General features: G+C 36.8%; 2 protein-coding genes across 3 annotated transcripts; one reads left to right on the top strand and one right to left on the bottom strand.

Annotated features, from left to right (window-relative positions):
• Window positions 1-10,304: 10,304 nt before the first annotated feature.
• On the bottom strand, window positions 10,305-13,420 carry LOC133714438 (aquaporin PIP1-3). The gene is made up of 4 exons (XM_062140553.1): window positions 12,978-13,420; window positions 11,485-11,783; window positions 10,695-10,835; window positions 10,305-10,607 (listed from the first exon to the last, which is right to left on the bottom strand). The coding sequence occupies exons 1-4, from the start codon at window positions 13,303-13,305 to the stop codon at window positions 10,512-10,514; spliced, it is 864 nt and encodes a 287-aa protein (XP_061996537.1). The 5' UTR covers window positions 13,306-13,420; the 3' UTR covers window positions 10,305-10,511.
• An 8,279-nt stretch (window positions 13,421-21,699) lies between these two features.
• On the top strand, window positions 21,700-26,349 carry LOC133718385 (SKP1-like protein 21). 2 transcript variants are annotated; one of them, XM_062145218.1, is made up of 11 exons: window positions 21,700-22,102; window positions 22,465-22,596; window positions 22,833-23,057; window positions 23,241-23,432; window positions 23,510-23,620; window positions 23,739-23,814; window positions 24,149-24,249; window positions 24,352-24,530; window positions 25,051-25,184; window positions 25,407-25,475; window positions 25,989-26,349. In XM_062145218.1, the coding sequence occupies exons 2-10, from the start codon at window positions 22,561-22,563 to the stop codon at window positions 25,424-25,426; spliced, it is 1,074 nt and encodes a 357-aa protein (XP_062001202.1). In that variant the 5' UTR covers window positions 21,700-22,102; window positions 22,465-22,560; the 3' UTR covers window positions 25,427-25,475; window positions 25,989-26,349. The 2 variants fall into 2 exon arrangements, with proteins under 2 accessions (XP_062001202.1, XP_062001203.1); XM_062145219.1 differs by lacking the exon at window positions 25,407-25,475 and having other exon boundaries at window positions 21,711-22,102.
• Window positions 26,350-26,730: the final 381 nt, after the last annotated feature.

Here is a 26,730-nt window from a genome sequence, read left to right as displayed (position 1 = left end):
CCTCGATCTGTTCTTAAAATATATCCATACCAATATCATACCCAGGAAGCTTATTTCTTCCTCGTATCTATTCTCAGACAAAATCAACTGATCTTGATTCTTTTCTGAATAAACCCATATCATACCCACAACTTATAACCAAGTTTTTTGCTCAAGATCAAGCACAAACTCATACCCAGAAAACCAAGAACAATTTCTATTCTTCAATACACCCAGTACCCATACTATACAATCAATTATAGTAATTGAATCTTATGTTAACTCAATTATATAAACCTCAATTATATCATGTTAACTGCAATATATTATATGGTTTATGCCATCCAGAAGACAAGAATTCAAGATTCAAGATCAAGTGGAAAATGGAAATAGCTGAAATTTGAAAACTTGAAATCAACCCATTTCAACAATTCAAGGCTACGGTCTAATGGGTCAATACCATTCTAAGAAGTAAGAACCAACAGTCCAACAACTCAACTAGTTACAAGTCATAAGATCAAATCGAGTAATCGACAAATCATCAAATATTCAAATGGAAATCGACTAAAGATTGGAGGAGGAGAGGACTGAGGAGCCGACCCGCCATTCCGAGTCGTCGCCACTCGCCGAGAAGCAGAAGAAAACGGAGACCCGGAGAGGGAGAGAGAGTTCAGGGGCGGTACCTGGAGGGTGGAGGCGGAAACGCCGAGATGGGTTGCTGGAGCAGTCGAGAGTGCCGGAGTGCTCCAAGGACTCAAGGAAATGGTTAAGATGAAGAACAGATCGAGGAGAGAAGGGGGGGAGAGAGAAAGAGAGAGAGAGAGAGAGAAAGAGAGACAAAAAAAAAAAAGGAAGTGAGGGGTAAAATAGTCATTTTGGACCAAATTGTGCAAGATTTGAATATCTGAGGAGCTACTTGTTAAAATTATGATACGAGAGACTGAACTGTCGACGCCCCAAAAGTTGAGGGAGTGACCAATAATTTCCCCTATTTTATATTATCGATTGCATTTCTTTGACTAACAACATAAAACATACTAGATCATCTAGTCAAGATGCATATACTATGCAAAGCACACTAAGCAATGTTAATATAAGCTGCAAATCTTTGGTGAGAATTGATTAAGAGAGATGGTGACGGAATTTAAGTATACTTTGGCTTCACATGTTCATTGTACAATGATATTTAGTGTTGGCAAATTATGGTGTACGTCAAAGATCATCTCCATCGGTAGTTTTGTAAAAATGATCAAAATTACTTGAAGCTTTAAAAGTTTTTAGCGAACTTTTTCATTTATAATACTCAATTCCTTCATAAGTAGGGCTCAAACTCTCTCAAATAGTACTCGAAACACTCTCAAGTAGTGATGCTTGGATTCCTCAAGAACTGCTCGACAACCCTTCGAATGGTCATTATTTTTGAAAATCGAAAAAGCGAGTTGATTGTTCTTTAGAGGTCCAACTTTGGTCTAACGTACTTTGTACAATTGCCTGTCTATAGAAAGATATATGGTGAAAAATTTGGGATATATTGAACACAACTTGATCCTTGATTCATGAAAGTCAAGGTACAAGTTGGTGTTGGGGATTCAATCTGCCAAACGATAAATTCTCTGATCTATGCATGTGATTGTGTGCTGTCTTCAAATTAATTGGAGGATTAAATTGGACCATGCTTCAATAAATTTCAACAATCTTTCGAAGACAGTATAAAGATCTTTTGAAGGATGAGCAGCCTTTCACTTGGAATCTTAACATACAATGGACACGTTAAATGGTTGTTTGGACAGATGAGAGAGTCGACAGCTGCTTAGAACTTGCACCTATCGGACAAAGTAAAAATGCAGAAAGATGTGGACAACAAAGTTGCACAGCAGTCAACAAATCAAATCTAATATTTTTATTTTAAATTGATATTAATTGTAGAATAATTATTTCTTACACAACGAGCAATTTATAAGATCCACATTTCTTTTTTCTTAATCCTAAGCATGTAAGCATGTAAACCACCAATGCAACACCATGTGAAATTACTATCTCATAAAAACATTTCATAACCTTGACCTCGTTTGGGGCCCTCGTTTGGTTCGCGGAATGGAAACCTTGGGAAAGGAAACTTTATCTTTTCTTCTATCTAGCACGCCTAAGGAAATAAACAACTTTCATGCATGAAAGAAAAATAGGAGAGCAAATGGATTCTCCCACAACTCATGGGATTCATTTTCCCTACAGTAATTGCACTTTAATTGCCTACTTTAAATACCATTTTAAAGATTATTTTTACTAATTTATCCAAGAAAATTTGAATCTTGAATCGTTTATGTTTTGATATTAAGGATAATATTGAAAATCTCATCTTGCTTATACTTTCTTATTCATGCACAAACCAAACATTGGAAAGAAAAGTAAAATACATTTTCAGATTACTTTCCAGACATTCCCAAACATTGGTAGGGAAACTAGTGGGAAATTTATTTTACCATGATTATGAGAAAGGCTAAGGAACCAATTTTCTTTCCGCAAACCAAACGAGGCCAAGAATATGCAAAGACAAATACTTGAAAAAGAATTTTTTGGAAGCAATCTCAGGTCACCAAGCCTTGCACAAGAACTCATATCCCAAATCTCTAGCCTTATTTCTCCACAATTTCAACAGATTCACCCAAAATTTTAGAGACCCACAAAGGTTAATACCCCTAATTTTCAAAAATTCTTGTTTCCTTGATCCCGAGGTAATCTCTATCCCTATTCTTATGTTCTTATGTTATTGTTCATTTTTTTTATGTCGATTACTTGATTTTGATAAACAGAAACCCGATTTCTAATATCATCTCTTCATCCATAATATCTATTGATTTGCTAGGCTTCTACATGAGTAAGATGATTAAATCCGGTGAATTGCGCAAATAGTGAAGACTGAAGATGTAATGACCTGGATTTTCGTTATTTAATTCTTATAATTGATAATTGATCAGTTGTACGAATTATTGTGATTATGCTTTATTCGTATATTGTTTGTGAAATTGAATTATTTTCCAACGAATAATTATTCAGAAAACATCATTTTAGGGACGCGAAGGTTGACTTTTTATTCGTTGGGTTTCTCTAAAAACTCCTTCATGAAAATCATAGATCATGTCGATACGAGTTCATGGACATGCGGAATGCGTAAATCGGAGTTCGTACGAGAAAGTTATGGTCAGCGGAAATTATTTCAATTTTCAAAAATTTTAGTATAAATTTAGAAATTCCGGAAATTGTTCACACATTTCGAAACTTTCCATTTTGGTACTGTTTCTAGAAAATTCCAGAAACCCATTCTCTCCCAAGCTTCTAGCAAATCCGACCTGTACACGGTTTTCCGACCCGCATTTTCCGACGAACTTCGGCGACGGCACCTACCTAGATCTCTTCGCCTCCTCATCTTGGTCCTCCCAACGGTGGTCTCTAGCTGCAATTTACACCGTGCGCGGCGGATCGAAGCCGTGAAGTTCAACGCCGACTGACTTGGCAATATTTTCCAATTCCCGCGATGGCAGGACTCGAAACCGGTCGTGTTGTGTTCCTGACGACGTCCTCTTTCGATCCTTGGAGGTTTGGTTGATCGATTTTTAGTGTGGAGCTGCAACTCAAGGTGAACAGTGATTTTTGGCTTGCGGTGGCGATCGGTGAGGATCTAAGTCGATTTGGCTTGAACTCCAGGTAATAAAATTGCTCGACTTGGTATTCTCTACATTCTGGACGGCTGGATCGTGCTGGTTTTGAGTTTGGCACGGCGACGCGTCCGGCCATGTCTGAGGCAGTTTCTTACTTCATTATCATCTACTCGTCAATATGAGCATTTTGATATATGATATGTAACTTTTGGAGATCGTTTGATAATGTTAGGGTTTTTCATAATTTTGAATTATTCGGTTTTCGATCTGTGAGGATCCAACTGTTGGATCGACTTGTACTTTTGACATATCGATCCTAGAAGTGTTCTGGAGACTTTGAGTGGTCTCAGATGAAGTTTTGCCTCGATTGGCGTTACTTTTGGGTTTTAGTTCAAATGAGGGATTCGAACTTTAATCGCTTTGTGAATTGTGTACTAAATTGAGATTGTACTTTCCTTAGGTACTTGATAGAGTGCGTTCTGTAAGTTATCTAGTTGTGTGAAGACGCAGTAGGAATTTCGAGGTGAGTAATCTCACAATGTTCATTTACGAACGGAGTATCTTATTGTTTTGGGAGTTATTTATTTAACTGCAAACTATAGTTGGTATTAGTGGCATTCCTGAGTGAATGACTACGTCTGTGTGTGTGTGTGTTTACGTGAAATATATGTGTTGGTGGTTTTGTTGTGATGCAAGCAATATTTGTGGGTGTGTTCATTATATTGTTTTGGGGTGTGGCTTTTCGAGAAACAATATATTGTGGAAAGTGTTGATTTTCTATTATTTTGAAAAGTGTTGAAATTTGTGAAACATTTTTAGGTCTTGGGCGACTTATTTAAATGTTTGGTCTTTGTACCGGGGGTCACAGAGAGTGATCAATTACGGAGAATCTTTTAGTTTATATTTGGTAACATTTTGGGTCCAGTGCGACTCGCTTAATGTTTTGGTATTTATACCGGGGATCTAAAGACTTGAGGTTTGAGGATCGAGGGTCATGAATGTGACCAAGACATGCGCGCTGTCAGGAACCAATCCTTTGGCTGAGTTATTGGTTACGATCAGTTAGACCTCTAGTCTGTCTGCCAAGTAATTTGTTGTGTCTTATGGGGGTAATAGTTGAGGTTACTTGAGACTCATAAGTACGGGTTTGAAAGAGAGTCTCGAGAGTATTCTTTCTTTTTATATTGTCCATCGGGGACTTTGGGTTTCATATTTATTTTGTTGAGTGATCAAATAATGTGATTTTGTCACGGAGTGACGTATGCATCTCCTTTGAGGAAATCAATTAATGCGTGGGTTGTTTTCATTAAATTGAGAGCATCTTCAACAATGTAATTTTTTTTTCTAAGTTATAATTGTAAAACAATGATTAGCATGGTCTATGGTTAATCATCGTACCGATATCGTCTCAACTTAACCATGTCTCAACTGAATCGATCATCTATTAGCAGATGTTTGGTTTTAATTCAAATACCACGATATAATTAGGTGTGAGCCACCTAATCTTTCCTCTCCTACACATCCATTAACGTACAACCTAGCTTAGATATGCACGTGAAATTAATTAACAAATTAATTCTCTCATTTGAGACTTGGCCAATCAAATAACAAATCAATTGAAATATATTTCGTGATCAATTAAGGAACCCAAATCCTTTCAATAACGTGAAATTAATTAACAAACAAGTTCTCACATTGAAAACTTGGCCAATCAAATAACAAACTAATTGAAATATAATTGATGGTCAATTCAATGAACCCACATCAGGTCCATAATGGCATGATTGGAGAGCGACTCTATTTGACACCATGCATGTTAAACGGCGACAAACGTGGCATGTACGTGGCCTACCGTTGCACTGATATTATCCAAACTTAATATCTTATTATTAGGTGTTAGCTTTTTATCCAAAAGGCATCGGTATAATTATGTACGAGCCCCCACTTGTAAGTTTTTAAATGTTTTTTCGTCACTTTTCTAATGTATAGGTCATTTCCTCTCCTACATAAATAATAGGAAAGTGGAATATAGCTATAGGTTTAACAATTTTGCTCCAATAATACTAGTTATTTCTAATTTTTTATCTAATGATAAATTCACGTACAAGTGAATACAGAGCAAAGAAAATAGGACAAAGAAACTATTGGTTATACTATTCAAGATTCATAGTTAAATATGGCTAGTCATTTTACCAAAAGTTATATTTAACTTTGTTTTAGTTATTCTATTTGAGTTATGTTTCAAAAAATAGTTATATAAATAGCTGAAAGTTGAATTTAGCTATTCTATTGGAGATGTTCTAGTTACCAAATATCTTTCAAACCATTCGCTGAAATCGTTTGTCAAATTAAGCAAAACCATGTTCTTTAAACATCGGATGAGATTCGAAGGATAACAACCAAAATAACCAACCTGATCAACCTTGTACGTACGCCCCATACTTGAAACAAAAAACGATACTTAATTAGAACTTATATAAATGGCCCTAATTGATCTTGTAATCTCATATCAATGTATCACAAGATAAAACTACTGAAGCCAAAGAATAATATGGGAGTTTCAAACATGAAGTCATCGATCATCTGCATGTTTTTAATCAGCATAGTGATGCATAGTCATGGTGTCGCAGGAACCCACGTCACAGAAGATCTCATTGAGCGTTGCAAAAGAGCCGAGCGACCATTTCTGGGTTGCCATTTTCTCAATACTGGTCAACCAGCACCCAAAAACCCTTTTAAACGCGGTTGCTCGAGTATTCTTCACCATTGCGGGGACGACGGATTTCCCGTCAATAATGAATCATAAGTGAAGGAGATGAGTTTTGTGGATCGCCATTGTTGAAAAAATGAATCAATGTTGGCCTTTTGGAGTCCCAGCAGCTCTGTGTCAAAAAAAAAAAAAAAAAGTAGGTGCTTTGATATATATGGGTTTATGATGTACGTAGTAGTAAGGAAAGTTATTCAAGGTGAAAATAGTTTGAGGAATTCACTCAAGTTATTTTTCCACTTGAGTGAGAAATGCAATTTAACAGCTTGTAGTTATAATATTTTAATTTAAATCATTTTTCTTATTTCCTTATCCATTTCAGACGATTAAATGTGTCATCTTAATTGGTTCTTTATCATCTTCTCAGCAAGAACAAATTTTATGAAGCACCCTCGAGTTGGGTTTTCGTGGAAGTTATTTCATATTGTGACATGACATATTTGGCATGATTGTAACATGCATGTATCTTCATGATAACACATGCAAGATGCTGAGCTCCTTTTGAGGTATAGAGGTGATTAATGATAATTAACTTATCTTGAGATCGATGCAGCACTTTCTTTTGAGCCAGTTTGGTAGAAATTAAGAATTTAAGATTGTAATTAACTTACATATAATGTTTAATGTTCAAACATTAATAAAGCTCCATTGTAGCAAGACAAATAACTTATGCACGGCAGCACATCACATTAACACCTCAAACCCAGTCTCAACTTGAATACGTACATAAGGAAATAGATACAAATGCAGCCTAGAGACAATAAGTCTAAATGGAGAGATGCAAAAGTAGCTCTCAATCCCTAGTCTTAAATGGAATGGCTCTGAGGACTATCTGATGGTAGAGAGCAGCAAGTGCAGCTCCGACGAATGGTCGACTAACGACCCAAGAGGTAGATCCACTAAAACACAAAAAAATAATCGAAGGTGTAAGACATCATTCACATTTTACAAAAAATTAAAGCTGGTGAGAAATACTTTCTTACATGCATAGTCCTTGTTATGGATGATGGCAGCCCGAAGGCTCCTAGCTAGCAGGGTTGATACCAATTCCAGTGACCACAATCCCAATACCATTTAATTTAGTAACATTAATGGTCTGAGTTTGACTCATGAACTAGGACGTTGTTCTTCTCTGATATTTGTGAATGCTGAAAACTTGAACATGTGACATATATAAGCTGAAATTGAAGACAAGTGATATGAAGCAAAGCCCAAAAGAATTAGTATGAAAATAAGTCTCCCCATGAAACTGTTTATAGTCTATATGGAACTAGAGTAGGATTGCCTTCTTTGATATTGTTTACGAATATCGGAATCAAAACTAGCGTGATACGTTTATATGGACATTGGACAACATTGTTCTTCTCTAGAGTTGTGAATAATTTGGAGCTATTATTAATTTTTGGTATCAAAATTGCATTCAATTACTGAACTATTGATTATTAGGAAACACAAAGTCTATTTACTCAATTGGATAATGACATCGAGTTTTTGATAAAAATAAAACTCCTAATATAAGCACCGGTATTTCATGGCATTATTATAAGTATTTTGAGAAGAATGAAGAACAATAAGCCCATAAGAATAGATCAAGGGTTTGATCAATGTGTCTCAATAACAAAAACAAAAAACAGTCATTTTATAACTGCCGCATTTTTCCAAATTGACATGACAGATGAAATAGGAAGGATAACAATCAAAACTGAATAAACCAACCTAAACCCTGTACATACTTGAAACAAAAAAACTGCTTAGAACTCATAAATTGTCATATGATCTTGTAGTCTCATATCGACGTAGAACAAGATCAACTCTTTTAGCCAAAGCATAATATGGGAGTTTCAAACATGAAGTCATTGATCATCTGCCTGTTTTTAATTAGCATGGTGATGAACCATGGTGTTGCAGCAAATGTGATGATCGTTGCAGTAGAGCCGGAAGACCACTTCTCGGTTTCCATTTTGCCCCAGACAATGGTCTACCAGAACCCAAAAACCCTTTTAAACGGGGCTGCTCGAGTATTCTTCACGACTGCGGGGGCGAAGGATTTCCGCTCGCTTAATTATTAGCGAAGGTGGTGAGTTGTGTGGATCACCATTGTTGTAATAATGAATCGTTGTTGGCATTTTTGAGTCTCAGCTTTGTGCCAAAAATGTAGGTGCTTTGATATATTTGGGTTTATGCTATAATATTAGGTCATTCAAGGTGAAAATATCTGGAGGACTTTACTAAAGTCATTTTACCTCCTGAATGAGAAATGCAATCAAACGGTCTATATATTTATGTTATGAAGTCATATTTTGAAATCATTTTCCTTGTTTCTCTTTAGACAACTAAATGTGTCATTTTCATTCTTTATCACCTTGGCAAGAGCCCACTTTTATGGACTTTTTATAGAGCTCTTGAGTCCAATTCCTTCTCTTGAGTTCACTTCCTTCCAAGGAAGAACTCAATTTATTTGACAAGATACAGCAGCATCATTTGAGGTATTTGTTTGCATCAAATAGCTCAAATGGAATTTCGCTCCTCACATATTTTCAGAGAAGGCAATCAAGTTGCAGATACTCTTGCAAATTTTGGTTGTTCTTCTAATATTAATTGGTCTAGTTTGGTGGGACTATGCACCACCTTTTATTTTTGATTCCTGCAATAGAGATTATTTGGGTCTTCCCAATTTCCGTTTTCGTTAGATGTTGTTTTCTAAAGAGGTTTGGTTTGGTCCCCCTCTTTGTTTCACTTCTTCTTCTTCTTTTTTTTGAATAAATTCCTCCGAGGAGGTTCATCAAAAAAAACAACTTCGTCCTGAGAATGATACAAGTCAAAAGATTATAACTAACTCTGAGTAGTAACTTTTCTTACCCAGCTAGGTAATTTTTTTCCACCTCTGAGCAGTAATTTTTCTTAGCTGGTTGCCTGGTTCACTCTCTTATTGATTGGGATCCAAGCACCTGGGATCTAGATCCTATTCATCAGAGCAAGCAATAAGATTTCAACTCATTCCATTGGGTGATAGATTTGAATGTGACAGATTTATCACTTCAACAGACATTTCAATTTTCAAGGCTCTCCATAATATTCTCTCAAAAAAAAAAGGCTCTCCATAATAACCGTCACTATCCTCACCAAGTAGGTTGGAAAGGTTTGGAAGTTAATCTGGAGCATGAAAACTCTCCTGAAGATAAAACAATTTCCTCGGGACTATTGCGGTCCTAAACTTATTTCGAAGAAAGCTTGCCAAGTCTTCATTGTGTGCTGTTTGCAACCAGTTTTAAGTAATTTATGGAACATAGTGTAGGGTTCAGGGTTTAGGAAGTAGGAACTCCCTTGGGTTTCAAAGTAGATAAAGGAAGAATATCACACACTTGATATTTGAGTTGTTACATTACTTGCTACAAAACCTGAGAGACAAAGTACTGACCATCGTTGGTTTCATTTGTTGGGCAATCTGGAAGAGCAGATGCAGCTTTGTTTAACAAGGGAAGAATTTATCTCCGACTTCCCACCGAGCATAATTCTGCCTGTCCCCAAGAAACGGGCAGCCTGGCTTCCCATGACGGCAGTGGATCCTAGCAGATGGGCCCTCCGGCCATGTTCTTCCCATGAACTGGTCCTTCATGTTTTCAGAAATGATGGCCTTCCATATCCGCCTTTTGGCGGCTGTTTTATTATTGCATTGGTGGTTTTTTTCTGCTTTTGGGAGAGTAATTTTCAAGTAACCCTGAAATTTAACCCAAATAGTAGATGACTATGAAATTCATAGTTATTGGTGACCAAGTGAATATCAATGGCTTTTGGTATAGATTTTGTTTTCTGAGAGTTTATTTGTATGTTACGGCTCTGAGATGTTTCTCAGGCTTTGGCTTTGTTTGACAAGTCCTTCATCCAAAAAGGAAAAAAGAGAGTGAGGAGGAAGACTTTACATTAATCAAGCTCCATTGTAGCAACCCAAATAATAAAGATTTTACATTAATCAAGCTCCATTGTAGCAACCCAAATAACTTATGCACATCAACACCTCAATACCAGTCTCAACATGAATACACAAGGAAATAGATATAAATGCAGGCCTAGAAACAAGTCTAAACGAGGAGAGATATGCAAATACACTCTCAATCCCTGGTCTTGAATGGAATGGCTCTGATGACTATCTGATGGTAGAGGGCAGCAAGTGCAGCTCCGATGAATGGTCCAACCCAGAAGACCCACTGAAACACAAGAAAACAATCAAATGTGTGTAAGACATCAGTCACATGTTTAGACAAGATTAAAGTTGGTAGGACAAGTTTACTTACATGATGATCCCATGCATGTTCCTTGTCGTAGATGATGGCAGCTCCAAGGCTCCTAGCAGGGTTGATACCAGTTCCAGTGATGGGGATGGTTGCCAAGTGCACCAAGAACACTGCAAACCCAATTGGAAGTGGAGCCAAGATCTGCATATTATTTCATACATATACAGTAGATTAATAATCAAGAGTAGATGGAATCATGGAAGTACAGACACAAGTGCAAATAAAGATAACAGAAGAATGTCCAGTAATACTTAAAAGATGTAATTGTCAGAAGCACTCTATGAGGCACTGTCTTACGGAGTTTCCATTTCCTGAGATCTAAAGTTTACCGACACTAGCCCCTTTGCATTGCCATTTAAGACCACTAAACAAAGAGAGGGTTGACTGATCCTATCGTTTAAACTCTCGTTTTTTAAGTTGAAACCCTATACATTTAAAATAACTCGGGTAGAAAGTCAGAAAAGCAAGGCCACTTTTCCCTCCAAGGAATTTGCATAAAGAACTTGGAACTTTGAAACTAAAGTACATTCAACTTCAGAGCAAAATACTAAAATTTAGGATTCAGGATTATACAACAATCTCAATTCATACATTACATGATTTACATCTACTATCATAGCACTACAAGAAGAATCTAAGCAGACATGCATACAGTTCCATCCAAGCTAAACCTATAACTACTTTACATTCATACCACATTTACTGAAAACTAGAATAGCATATTAGCACAGTGGAAGTAAGAGCACAAACAAAAATCCAAATATGAAAAGAAATAGTGACTTATACTTACAGGGACATGGGAGTCTCTGGCATTTCTCTTGGCATCAGTGGCAGAGAAAACAGTGTAGACCAGAACAAAAGTGCCAACAATCTCAGCACCAAGGCCATCACCCTTGGTATAGCCATGGTTCACGGAGTTAGCTCCACCACCGAGCACTTCATACCGGGTGTTGCCCTCAAACCCCTTGACCACAGCAGCACCAGCAATTGCCCCAAGGGTTTGCATCACTATATAGAACACAGCTCTGGTCAGGGAGAGTTTCCTTGCCAAGAAGAGACCGAATGTCACAGCTGGGTTTATGTGACCACCTGAAGAACATCATCAACAAAGCAAAATTCAGTTAGATAGGAAGCAAATGATTAAAAGTGAGAAACAAAATGTGAAAACTCGTAAAGCAAATTATCATATGTCCAACTAACTAAAATTTCAGCTTTGACGAGCCCGTGTGCAAGGCATAACAAAGAAGTGGATTCTCATATATCCTTTATATGGGGCTATAATTCATATTCCTTTCTCTTCATATTTTTTAGCCTTTCACATAAACAGAGCATAACAAAGAGTAGTTTCATATTTCTCATGAAAGTTAAAGTACCACGGGGCCAGTAAAACCTTTGAGGAAGAACACAAACAAGATCTCTGGCAAATCTAAACAGTTTACTGTCACCTTTTTAATTACCCAAACACAAAAAAATAAGTGAGATCTAATCTTTTCATTCATCTCTCTAGTAGTAGGTAAATTTTTTATTTTTCAACAGCCAACAAACACAAACTCAACTAGTAAATCCAAACACAAAAGACTTGATCCTCGTCCAATTTAAAATTCAAGGAATAACAATCACAACCCAAAAAAAGAAACATGCACAAATCTGCACGCCTTTATATGTTTAAAAAATGCACAAATTTTTTAAACATGTCCAACTAACTAAAATTTCAGCTTTGACGAGCCCGTGTGCAAGGCATAACAAAGAAGTGGATTCTCATATATCCTTTATATGGGGCTATAATTCATATTCCTTTCTCTTCATATTTTTTAGCCTTTCACATAAACAGAGCATAACAAAGAGTAGTTTCATATTTCTCATGAAAGTTAAAGTACCACGGGGCCAGTAAAACCTTTGAGGAAGAACACAAACAAGATCTCTGGCAAATCTAAACAGTTTACTGTCACCTTTTTAATTACCCAAACACAAAAAAATAAGTGAGATCTAATCTTTTCATTCATCTCTCTAGTAGTAGGTAAATTTTTTATTTTTCAACAGCCAACAAACACAAACTCAACTAGTAAATCCAAACACAAAAGACTTGATCCTCGTCCAATTTAAAATTCAAGGAATAACAATCACAACCCAAAAAAAGAAACATGCACAAATCTGCACGCCTTTACCACAAATTAATATATTACTCATCATAAGAAAACAAACACACCAAAACAAAAGTAAGCCTGCTAAATAGTAGATCAAACCAAAGCAACAAAGCCATGAGAGAGGGAGCAAGAATTAGACCTGAGATTCCAGCAGTGCAGTAAACAAGGGCAAAGATGGTACCCCCAAAGGCCCAAGCAATGCCCTGAATACCCACAGAAGAGCACATGTTTGGTGCCCTTTTGACCCCCATCACAGTCAAAATAGTGATGTAGAGGAACAAGAAGGTAGCCACAAACTCAGCTATTCCAGCTCTCCAAAAAGACCATGACTGGAGCTCACCAGGCTCAAACAGTGGAGCTGGTGGTGGCTCCTTGTAGTCCTTGTCTGTCTGAGCTGAGGTCCCTATGGGCTGCCTCTCTGAGAACTTGTTGGCACCCAACTTCACATCCTCTTCTTTCCCCTCCATGAAGTCTGCTTCCTTTCTCTCTCTGAAACTCTGGTTTTGGGGTTCTGGGTGCTTCTCTCTTCTCTCTTCTCTCTTCTCTCTCTAGAAAGCTCAAAGCTTTGGTTTTTTGGGGAGTGAGCTATGGGGGAGTGAGCTTTATAAAGCAAAACCCATTATGGGTGTGAGCTGTTAAAGTTTGTCATATGATGAAAAAGGTAATTATCAAATTTTAAAACTTTATCTTGTGAATTACCAAATGTCATTGACACCCCTCACCAGAAACCCAAAATGTCATTGACACCCTCTTAGTTGGGGGAGTCATTTGGAATTATTAACCTGTAAAGCTTCAACCTTTGAGTAAAAAATAAGGTGTTTTAGTGAGATTCTGGGTTTATTTTTTTCTGTGGGTTAATGGGAAATAGTGGATGTTTCTGGAAAGTGCAATCAGATGAGGACAGGTCTGTGCTGTCACATTGGCAGGGGCGGTATGGTGGGGCGTCCTTATCTATCTGCAAACCCTTTGAATCAAATTAATCCTATTTTACTCCACCTTTGCTTTCTTTATGGTCTTAATCCTTGCCTTTTAATCCACTTATCCAATATCTTAAAGGGTTTTGTGGAAAAAGATGGCTGTAAAAATAGCTTAAATTACTATGCTATTCCATGGCCACCCATTAAGGTCCAAAAAGAGGCAAAAACAAGACCACTGTTACCAATGTGTTTTCTACAAGGCAAAAGGGCTGGCTTCTAAACGGCAACGTTTGGTTGTCACATGGTGGACCATTGTGGAAGAAAAGCAGGAGAATTTTGTATGGTTGAGAAATTTCGGGGGGTTTTAGGACCGTTGGAGGAAGAAAAAAAATTACCGTTGGGAAAGTGACGACAGCCTGAAAAGCATCAAAACTTGTGGACGTTTCCCGAGAATGGACTATTAATAAAGAAGTATCACGCAACGGCTGCATTCATAAATGGGAAAGTTTCGTGGCTTCATTCGACTTTTGTTTATCTCAATTTGGAATATTTTATTTTTGTCATATTATTTGGAAAACTCTAGAGCTCGGTAGATTTTGGACTTTTAACCATTACCCGAGTTGAAGAAAATTTTTCATTGAATTCAACTGTGGAAAAAACTTGATCATGGTCGTGAGTCATGAGCACTGAAAGTTTTCCGATCAAATTATCTTTAGCTTGTTTAGAATTGAGAAAATGATAAGTTGAGAATAGATTTAAATTAGGACAAAATGAGATTAGTAATCACTCACTCAAATGGGTTGTATGTTTGGAGTTTAATTACAATGTTTTTTTTTTTTTAAATTAGGGAGAGTATTTATTCATCATTGTATACGACTAGAATCGTAAAAAAATGCATCCAGAATGAAGTTTGAAACATGAATGAAACACTTAAATTGAATATCGAACTCAAAACTATGACTACATAATCTATGAGCCACTATACTCAAATGAGGGCAAAGTGAGATTAGTAATCAATCACTCAAATGGGTCTTCAGAGTTTTAGTACAATTTTTTTTTTTTTTTTAAGAATAGATAATTTTATTCATCATTACAGACTATTAGAATTATAAAATAAGGCATCAATAATGAAATTCAGAACATGAGTGAACCACTTAGATTGAACATTGAAATTCAATACTATGACTAACCTTTCTATTAGTATTTTTGTAGTTCTTTAGAGTTTGAGTACAAATTAAAAAGGTTGTAGGCTTATTTTTATTTTTATTTTTTATTTTGATTATGTTAATAAACGTATGAAAACTTGTAGGTTTACTTTTTCATATTACTTGTACACAAATAATATATCATTGAAGTAAATATTAGTTTAGTCTTTTAATAATAGTTTTGTCACCCTTGAGTCTTAAAATGAGGAGATTGCATTTTAGACTCTTCTTTATGTCTCTTGAGTATTTGGAATGTCATATCATTATGGCGTGTTCGTGATGAAAATGATGGAAAATGATGTTAATTAATTGAAGTTTAATTTAATTTTGTTTAAGCTGACGGCATGTGTACATGATTGAATCGATGAATCTTCTGGTAGAATCTAAACCTATAGATAAGAAACTATGCTCACTCATGTCATAAAAAAAAAATTAAAAAAACTATGCTCGCTTGTACAATTCTGGCCTTTGTCTATCCACTCTTCTTGGCCTCAAATATCAAATAATTGCACAACAAAAACATGAGTGAGTCGGTAGGACCAAAAGAGACCTCACCATGGTCCTTTTGTTTCAAACTCATTCTTCACCTGGAAAATCCTGTTGTCCTAGATGAACTGTATTATTGCCCAGCAGTTGTTTCAAACCAACTCACATGCTGTGCCCTTCAGCCTCTTCTGGTCTTTGTGACCTAAACCACATGGGATCCATGTCAATCATATTCTTATACTCAACAACCACACACTTCATTTCAGCCGTCCAAGCCACACCCCTTCCTACACGTGGCAGCCATCAACCGTCCAAGCACTAGCTTGCCGTTTTCCTCTCTTTTCTTCTTCTTCACGGGCCTAATAAGCGCAATTAAGAATCGACCATGGTTGGGTAGCTGTCTGTTTAGCTCCTTCGAAGGAGCAAAAGACCAGAGCATATACAACAAAACTATTTCGGGGGTGCATTATGAAACTTCTTAAGAAATTCATTGTGCATGCGTTATGAATAGTGGAATCATGACCAAATCCAACAAAAATGAAAAATTGTAAAAGTAAATTGAAATTAATCTGCTCATTTCATTTCATAGTCATTTTATATAGGGATAGAATTACAACGGAAACATCAATTACAATAATGATAGTAAATGCTGATTGTGATGTGATTGCAATTCCTTGATTCCCTCTTCGTCAGTTACTTTGACGAATGCACATAATGTGTTTTTCCTTTAACAAAAATATCATTTGTCTTTCTTTTTGGGCCGAAGTAAGAATACTTACATTAATAATAAGCCCAAAGGGATAAACCCAATGTGGGAGCCCAAAGCAGGACCAATTACAAGATAAACTTGATACAAGAAAATACATTTCTAACCTAATACCACATGGAATAGGACAAAAGAGAGCAATCCTAAATCTAAACTATTGCTGCCGCCACCCTAGCAATACTACATAGCCACTAATAGCCACACAATTATCGTCCAAGATATCGCCAGAATAGCCAAAATCAAGGGATACAATCCAAGAAACGAGGCCAATGGAACCCTAGAAAGAAAATCAAATCAAACCCAAATACACGTTGACTCGGAAGTCAAACCAACACCTTAGACTAACTGTTACGTCCCGAACCTAGAATTAACGGTTTACTCACTATTTGGACGGTAATTGTCGAATACTTTCAATTTTTACTTTTTATCGATATTTAGTGGCCCTAAAAGTTGACTTTTTGTTCGGGTCAAAATTTGAGGAAATGTTCTTCATGAAAGTTGTAGGGGACGTTAAACCGAGCGCGTGCATATGTGGTGCGTAAAAATTGGACTTAGTATGTGAAAGTTATGGCCGAAAATGTAAAAGTTACTGTTCATGGTAATTAATATATATATGGAAGTTACTGTTGGTAGATTTCCATTTTCGGAAAATCTACCTAGCCCCCGGTAACTCTTTCTTCTTCTTCCCCCGACCCTTTCCTCCCTTTCGGCCTGATCTTCCCCCTTCGATTTCTTCCCTCTCCGGCCGACCCAGGACGCAATCCGGCTATCCCCAAGCTCGTCTCCTCCCCCTCAACGCATCTGTGGTGGTGTTTTGCAGAAATTTGGCCGGAGGAGCTCGATTTGAGCTGGGAAGGTTACTGTAGCAACTCGTGGTTTTTGCCGATTTCCGGCGATTCCGGCCACCTCCGGTCACCATCTTGCCGTCGAAGCTTGGGTTTTACACGGAGATCATTTTGCCCCTAGCCTCGAACCACGATTTGAAGTGTAGAGGCCGAATCGACAACCTAGGGTTCTTGAGTTTTCTGGGTTATCTTCGTCGGCCGGATTTGACTGTTTCCAGGTAAAATTCGGATGTGTTATAGTTGAGAAAATGGATCAGTGGGTTGAGTTGTTGCTATACATGGAATTTGGTAGCCGGTGGTGGAGGTTGGTACCGGCGCGTGGGTGCCACGCGCCGCCACTGTTGGTGGCACGTGAGACTGTGTTTGGCCAGTCTTTAATTTCTGTTGTTGAGCTAAATAGTCAATTATACATTTAGTTTCATAATTACAGCTTTGAGATAGAATTTGAGATGGAATGAATATGGATTTTGATGTTGTTCTAGGGTGGAAATTGATAATTGGATTACGAGGAATCCATCCATCGGATTTCCTCGATTCGGCTCTAAAGCCCATACATTAAGGGAATAACATTAGTGAAGAAGATTGGGAGGTTTTGGGCAAATAAATATAATGATAGGGTTTGGTTTTACTTATCGTAATTTAGTTTTCCATCCAGTAATTATGGGTTTACGAACGTTATATTGTACAGGACGTGAGGAGGATTCCCTCGAGGAGAGTTCGGATCGACGGCAGGCTTAGCCGTACACAGTGAGTGGACTTTTGTTTTCAAATGAATGATGCATGCATTTATTTATTAAAGTATGCTCTATTTAATTGACATATTACATTTCAAGCATATGATTTATTTTCGAAGATCGATTTCACTTCATTCCACATAATTGCTTTCGATAGTGATTTGTTTCTGAAGATGGTTTTGATTTATAATCTTATTCGACGAATTATTATTTCCGATGTGATTTCCGGATTTATACTAATTATATTTTATTTATATTCGTCGATTTGAGATTTTTAAGCGATTTTCGAAATGAGTTTCGATGGAGTAAATCTTCATATTTATTTATTGATTTTCGATTTTGGCATTGGGAATGCCTCATTGACCATCTACTTATTCCTTTAGCGTGTGGGACACGCTGTTAATTTATACGATTCTACGAGAATTTCCGGGTACGGTTGGGAATCGTACCCGTGTTTTCTTTATTCGTGGGACATGGGGAAGCCTTAAGGATTTATTGGATTTTAATAGTTTTTACCCACCATACCTGGGTCGTTATATTTTATTGCTAGCTAGTCTATTAGTACTCCTCCCTGCTTACTATGTGTTCGTGGGTGAGTAAGAGCAGAGCATGGGATGCTCCAGAGTGTGGGACACTCCGACCCGAGCCTGGGAGGCTCCCTTCTTTCGTATGGTGAAATTTCTTCCCCATATTTTATCGTTACTTGACTAGCGGGGCTAGTCCGATTTCTTTTATCCAGCGGGGCTGGTGTGTTTTCCATGAGTTTTTGAATTTTAAAGAAATACATTTTATAAACGTTGCATGCATCGAGATTTTATAATTATAAATCTGTGGGAAAGTATAAACTGTTCTTCCGTTATGCTTATTTATTTTGTCCACTCACGCTAACGTTTTTATGTACTTTCCCCCTGGGCCCTTTGGTTTCAATTGCCCAGATCGCAGCGTTGCTGACCGGCTTAGGAGTGGAGGCTAGCACCACCTTTGCCATCTATCCTCAGTAGGTTATTTATTAACCTACTTTATGTATCATATTTCTAGTGTGTTCTATAGATTGCTCTGATTACCTTAAAAGGTTGGATTTATACATTTGTATAATTATGAGTGTATGGGAGTTGTATAATATTGGAGGAAGTTGAAAGATTTGGTTTACTGAGTTGTAATTTATATAAGTGGATATGTTTGTGTAGTACGATGTTTATATTTGGAATTTGCGGATTGTTGCTAGGAAGCAGGGTGGCTTCAAGCATAGAAATTTATTATACTTAGAAGTGTTTTCAGCAGGTTTAGGGTTGTCTACTTTTAGGGGAGGTTCTGTCGAATTTTCCCGAAAAGTGGGCCCCGCAGGTCCATCTTGGAGTTAGGAGGGTAATTCCGGGGTGGGTCCTGACACTAACTTTCTCTTCTCCAACAGAGACCAACTGATGTAGAACAGATGAAAACAAGGATCGAATAGCAACTTGATCGTGAAAAGGGAAAACCCAGTTTGCTGCAAATCTGGCGTTCAGTGTCAGAATTGTGATTGCCACACCTTTTTGGAAAGCGAACGACACCAGGAACAAAACTTGTCACTCAAAACTGCAATTTACTATTTTTTAGAATTTTAAGTTTTCTAGTTGAATTTGGATTTGTTTTGTTTTAACACGAGGGCTTTAGGATTTCATTATTAGTCATCCTAGGGTTTCTTTTCTCATATATAAGCAACCTTAAACGGCTGGATAACCTATCTTTTATCATATTATCAATGAAATTAAGAGTTTTCTTATCTATCTCTGGTGGACTCAAGAATTCTTGTTTTAGGTTTATTGCTTGTAAACCTAGAGTTACTTTCCGACTGTGTCAGGACCAATGATCAGATCAGGGAAGGAACAACAGCCACCAAAAAGGTACAAAAGTTTGCAGCAAATAAATTTATTTATTTATTTTAATTTTTTTTTGACTTTGTCAAGGGGAACCCATATATGAGCACCCATACTCCTCTATGTAACTGTTTTCACTTTCTATGAAAAAAAAATTTATCCATATAAATTTTTCTGATATTCGTACGAAATCATATAGCACGACTATATTTAGAGTCACTCATCGAATATACTTTATATCGAACTCAATAATACTTGAATTGAAGGAGCTTTTACGAAATTACGACCATTGATTTAGAATTATCCTTTATGAATGTGTAAAGGAAAACAAAATACCAAGTGTTTTTCCTTATAGTCAATTTAAAAAACTCAATTTCCCTTTTCAAAATAAAATAAAAAATAGAGTCAATACAGTATATTGAGAAGTTGAAGAAGCTGGCCGTGGAAGGGACCTCTGCATAGCTAGTTCTCATTCCAAAAGGTTGAAATCCAAATCCACCGTTGGGATCCCACTCGAATTCTATCCACCAAATTGGGCAAGAAAGTCGATTTTGAAGCATGTTAATTTGTTGTAGTGATGAAAGTATCATCAGCAAAGATCGATTTCTAAAAATAATTTGAACTCCCTCAGTTCATTAGCAAACATTGATTTCTAAATACTTTGAAATGAACCTATACCGAGGAAGTCTCGTCGACAATAACTAGTTTTTAAATATAATTTGAAATGAACATGTCCTAATGAACCGTTTGTTGCCAAAGATCAATGGTTATTTGGCTAGTTGTTGACCGGAAGGAGTAGGTGGTGGAAGAGCTACGATGGCTGAGTGGAGCGCGTAGAGGCAAGAAAGAAGAAGAAGATGAAGGTCTAAACCAGCAGCAAAAAACCTTACCTTGACTTGGGATAAAGAGGCGCTAAATAATAATAATAATATAACCAGTAATAATATTAGGGAAAAGATGTGAACCTCGTCCATTCCATTGGTGCCGCTTACTATACGATTACTGGAGGCCACTTGTGCATTGTACCAATTTGTTAATGGATCACCTTAACTTTGCACATTATCAGTACAGACTTTTTCCTGTAACTTTGAGGAGAATATACATTTGCCGGTGATATTGCATACAATGATACGCGCCCACGAATCGCACAATTGAATTTCCTCATCGATTTGCCAATTAGAATCCGAATCTTCTATTGTTGGATGATAATTGAAAGAAATGAAGAATAAATTAATGGAGGAAGAAGATGGAGAAGTAAAATTTTTGAAGATTTTGGCGTGAGAAATTAAGGTGAGGCAACGACTATTTTCATAAATTTTGAATAAAAAAAATTAGGTTCTTTTTTATATTTATTTTCATATTTTGGATTTTTTTTGGGGCAAAAAAAAAAAGACAGTTATTGTTGTCATTTAATTGTAGTCGTCATTGGTGCGTGTTATGCACGCAGTAGTCACGTAGCGATGACAACGCGGCCCCAAATCAGTTGCCAACAGTCATTTGTTTTATCTCCAACGGTTAATTAATTATAACAAACTCACTTGCCAATGGAATCCACTGCCAAGATTGGGAAATTCAATGACCGAGAATCAGTCAGTGAATTGGTCGACAACGTGGTAGAAACCAATTGGTGGACTAATTTTTTTCTCTCTACATCATGCTTTTCTTCGTATTGGTCAATCGATAACTCCACGACCGCAATGCTCTAATGATATTTTGAGAATTTTTTATATTTTTTTTAATATAGAGGATCAAAGGATTTCACTCCTACACCCACAGTGACTTGAACCCATGACCTAGAGAAAATTTAGTTCTTAAGGAAATGTGCTTGTATAACTTACGATCAGTTTCATTTAATGTCTTAATGTGCTATCTTTCTACATGTGTACTTCGCCCATCAATTTCATTTATTACAAGATATCGTGAGTTACCATACAAAATCCCGATTTGGCGCGAAAACATTGATTCCAAAACTTCCCTTATGTTGAAGGAAACCTTTTAATATTTTTCAAAACTTACAAGTACACATGTCGGAATCACTTATTCCGACTTCCGGCGACCATTTCTTGATGCTCTCTGCTCACGTTCCAATTAGGGATTGGACTTTCATGAAACCCCTTTTAGGCCTCTAGCTAATAACAAATTGGGAAAGAAACTCCTCCTCCCACCCCCTCCTCCTAGGCCCAAACCCAATGCCCACTTTGGTGACCCCGGACTCTGCCAAAACCCTAACCACGGCCGACGTGTTCGATCAGTGGCTGACGGCTGACGCTTTTATTTTTAGTCACACACATCATATTCCCCCCTTTTTTTATTTTTTTCCATTATTTTTTATTTTTCATTTCTCCCCACAAAAAAAAAAAAAAAAATATTCTTGGTTTTATCCATTTTGGGTTCGCCGACAACCGCCAAACCTCTGCAAATTCAAAGCCCTCTCTCGCCGGAATCCGTACATTCTGTATGTCTCTTTTGCCCTTATTCGTCTTCCTCTCCTTTCCCTTTTTCTTCAGCATGTTTTGGTTTTCTTTACAGTCAAGGAAAAAGATTGGATTTTGTGAATTCATGATTTGATTGGGAGCTGAATGCAGTGAGATTTTGAGTGGAGTGTAACAAAGATGCTAGCTTTGAATCTGTTTGTTGGTGATTTTTTTTTGATTTTGGGTTGGGTTTTTGTTACTTAAATTGGGAATTTGGCAGTTAATTTTGGGGGATTTGAGTGATAAAGTTTGAATCTTGTTGTGGGAATTTGTGGATTTGTGTTGAGGAATTTAGAATTTGGAAGAGAGGTGATGCTGACAATAGTGATGTTGGACTTGACAGGATCTCATTCTGGACAGGTGGATTTTGTGTATATAATCTCCATTGCTGGAGGAGCATAGAGCTTTTTTTTAAGTCTCAAGAGTTGGAGTTGTACAAATGTCAGAAGGCGACATGGCGGTTATTAAACCTAAGGTAGAATGATCCTAATGCGATTTTACGGAGTGTTGTTATGTGCTTATTTGTATAGTCTTTGATGGATTAATGTATTACATTCAGCATTTTGTTTTGTCGAAGTTGGAATTGTATGAATTGGTTGTCTTTTATTTTCAACCGTTTGAAATGCTTGTAGTTGAGCAGTGTTTTTGTGCTTGTGTTGTAAGTTTTATTTGTAATGTGTAGAGTAATGCTGAAGCCGTGAATAATTGCAGATGTTGAAGTCTTATATCTGGCTTCAGACAACTGATGGTTCAATCCAACAAGTGGAGCAAGAGGTTGCCATGTTTTGCCCGTTGATATGTCGAGAAGTTTTACAAAAAGGGATGGGATCGTCCAAGACCCATGCGATATCTCTTCCAGAAAGAGTAAATACTGCCATGTTGAGCCTAATTCTTGATTATTGCAGGTTTCATCAAGTACTGGGTCGCTCTAATAAGGTTCTACACAACCTCATTTTCTTTCTTCTGAGTTTATATCTTTCATCACCATCGCTTATTGCTACTTTTCATGAATTTGTAACTGGAAACAGTTATCCTCGACCTGAAGTCGATTAGCTCTTTACTTTGATCCTTGTGATCCAGTTGGCATTGGTATGTAACTTGTGCCACTTGTTTGTGCAGGAATGCAAGTCGTTTGATGAAAAATTTATTCGAATGGACACGCAGAGGCTCTGTGAGTTGACATCAGCTGCTGATAGCCTCCAGTTAAAGCCATTGGTTGATCTGACCAGTCGTGCTCTTGCACGAATAATTGAAGGGAAAACGCCTGAGGAGATACGTGAGATATTTCATCTTCCCGATGATCTTACAGAGGTATCTAATCTTGAGATATTTTGTATGGTTAGTAAAGTTTTGTGTGTTGATATTAACACAGTTACACTTTCATCCAGGAAGAGAAGTTGGAGCCGTTGAAAAATGTGACTGATGATCCACGGATACGGCTTTTGAATCGACTGTATGCAAGAAAGAGGAAAGAACTTAAGGAAAGAGAGAAATTGAAGGTGACTATGGCAGTAATGAATTTGAATTGCATAGGCTTTTCTACTCTAAATAAATAATGCATGCATGTTGATGGTTGTCAAGATTATACCTTTCGTTTAATTTTTTATTTATTTTCAGAATACTGAGAATGGAGAGCGAAATGATGACCGTTCAGTAGACGATCTCTTGTCATTCATTAACGGAGAAATTGGAGGTATGTTTAATTGATATCTCTAATCTGTCTTGAATGCTTTCTTATTGCTGCTTGGTCTTTTCAAGGATTGATGACATATGTTTCTATAGCTCACTTAACCATTTGATTTACATTATTCTTATCCTATACCAATTACTTTGATTCGATTGCACTCCCATAGACCTACATTCTTGATCTAGATAATTGTCAGAATTGCACTTTCAACTTTAAGTACATTATAGAGTATTTAAGATTCCTTTGAAACCGGCCTTGAAGTTTAGTGTCTTAGTTGTCCATTTTCTACTTTATTTCCTTTTGAAGGCCTCATTGGAGATAAAGCAATTATGTTTCACAGATTCCAAAGAGATCAAATCATCCAAGAATAAAAAGAAGAATCGTAGAAGAAAAGATCAACAGAAAAATACTTGTCTATATGAGGCCAATGGCAGCCATGAGGTTTGAATCACTTATTTGCTTTTAGTGATTATAATTTTGCTTTGTGATTGTCAGGTAGCTGATTCTCTTTGTTTCCTTTTTCTTTTTCTTCGAATGTTTTAGGAGCCAAAAAGTTTAAAGTTTGTTTGCCCCAGTGACGAAGTCAACAAATTTAGGCCCAGTCCCAGTTTGACATTAACGTTACAAGATCTGGAACATGACAGTCTGAATGATCAGCTTGAGTTTGTTGATGGTGATATCGATGATGAGATTGATCCAGCTTTAAAAGCACAAATTGATAGGTTAGTCTGCCAATTGTTTCTTTAACTCTTTGAATATTTTATGTACTTTTCAAATTTTAGTGATTGAAGTTATTTTGTTGAGCAATATAAGAGACACTCAAAAGAATATGAAGTTTGATAGCTGCAAAAGAATTTGAACCTGTCTTTAGTTTCAGAAGTTTGCATAAAAGAGGTTGCACTAATAACAAAATAAGTCAGCTCTGTACTGCAGTTTCATTTTTCCTAAATGATTTTAAGTTGAGTTTCTACACGAGGTTTTTAGGTTTAGCAGTTGTGAAACATGGTTTGGGAAATCCCAGACTTCTGTTTCCCCAATTTTTTTTTCTATTCAGTCAAAAGTTATTTCATTCTGTGAAGAGGTTGTTCCAAATGGAAATTTCAATTTGCTTCTTGCACGGTGGCTGTGAACTTGTATGTACATGCACAGTTTGGAGAAACATATAAGGGAAAAACCTTGTACGTGCTGTTACATATTCTCTTGTCTTGCGCTTACATATCCTCTTACTTTTTGCTGGTTCAGGGAGGTTGAAGATTTTGCTCGGAGGTTGAATTCTGACTGGCCTCAAAGGATGCAAGAAATTCTATCTTTGGGTCAAGAAAGGAGGCGGGCGCAATTTTCCATTAACGGAAATGAATCTTTAAGAAGATATGCTTGTATGTTCTTATTCCCTTGCATTTTTTTCCCTTCTCCTGCTTTTACTTATTTTTATTATTTTTTTTATTTATGTATTTTTTTGGTCTATACTCTTGCCACATGAGTAATCAAATAGGCCAAGATATTTTCTTTCTTTCCTCTCACTATTTTGAGCTGCAAATGCATTGTTCATATGTATATGTGTGTGTGCTCGAGGCTTATTTGTTTCTTCTTTGAACTAGCTTTCAATCTTCAGACATAATGATACACTCTCTTCCTTGAGAAGAATCAGTGCTGGGGATCAATCCCTGGTGAGGCTGTGATGTTTACCTAGCCAAATAAATAAAAAATGTTTTGATTGTCTTTGGTGTATAATAGGTTGTTGTAGATGGAAATTTTGGAAGCATGGTAAACGTTATTACTGACTGCAAGTGATTTTCCAGTCTATTCTCTATGTTTACATGGGTGAATGAAGATACATGGTGTATACATTATAATCACTTTTGTATTTTACCGACTGCCCATCCTCTGGAGTTGTTTGTATTCTACGAAGTGAGCATGATTTAGATATTTTGTCCAAGTGAGGATGAAATTTATATTGGTATTGTGTTTTTAGCCCTTGGAAGAGGGAGTTGGATTTTGGCCTTGAGTAATTTGTTCACCGAAACAAGATTTCTTCCACAAATACTATTCCAGAGTGTGTATCTAGTTGTATCTGCTCTAAGTTCATTGAAAAATAGGACCTGCAAACAATAAGCTCGAGCTGTTACTCATTCCATATCAGATTATGCATATTACTCATTTGTTTCCCTTGCTGTATGCAGGAGCAAATCCAGAGTGGAAATGATTATCCCTCTGTCCGCCAATGGCTGGAACAATTTTGACCAAATGCTAACAGGCTTCTAAGAGTTACTATCATTTACTTGGATCCAAATGTGAATTTTTTTTTTTTTTTTTCTGTTGTCGTTCTCTAGAATTCAATTCTTTTTTCTTTTGTTGGGGTAAGTAGGACACAGTTTTCGGGGGTAACTTTTATACTTGGTACTTCTAGTGGAACAAATAAATTATTACAGTAATTTGTTGTCATGAGCTAAATTTTGCTCGGTTATCACAAGCTTGTATGAGATTACATTTATTTCTTGCGCTTTTTAAGGAATAATGAATATATCTCATTTATCTTTGCAATTTTGGTTCTAACAATTACAATTTGTGAGCTTTATTATAAGTTTGTAATGCCTGAGCTGATGCCTGATTTTAATCAAACATTCCACTTCCACTCTCATATCACATCTCTCTATTTTGTACGTCACTTTCACTGTTTGAGTTCTGTGTCATGCTGAATTTTTTTTTTTTGATAACTGAATAACTGTGTTATGCTGAATTGAGACGGAATTCCAGACTCGAAGTTCTCTAGGCCAGTTGAAAAGATCAACCATTAGGCTTTACTTTGTACTGTGGCATTCTTCCTCCCTCCGTCTTATCCTCTCTGCTGTTGTCACCCTTTACATTGCACAAAACCAAATTGAGGGCCAGTTGAGTATTCCCTTATAATTGGGATTTACCTTG

Source organism: Rosa rugosa, chromosome 6, assembly GCF_958449725.1.
Source record: "Rosa rugosa chromosome 6, drRosRugo1.1, whole genome shotgun sequence".
NCBI lineage: Eukaryota > Viridiplantae > Streptophyta > Magnoliopsida > Rosales > Rosaceae > Rosa > Rosa rugosa.
This window is presented reverse-complemented; position numbering and strand designations above follow the sequence as displayed.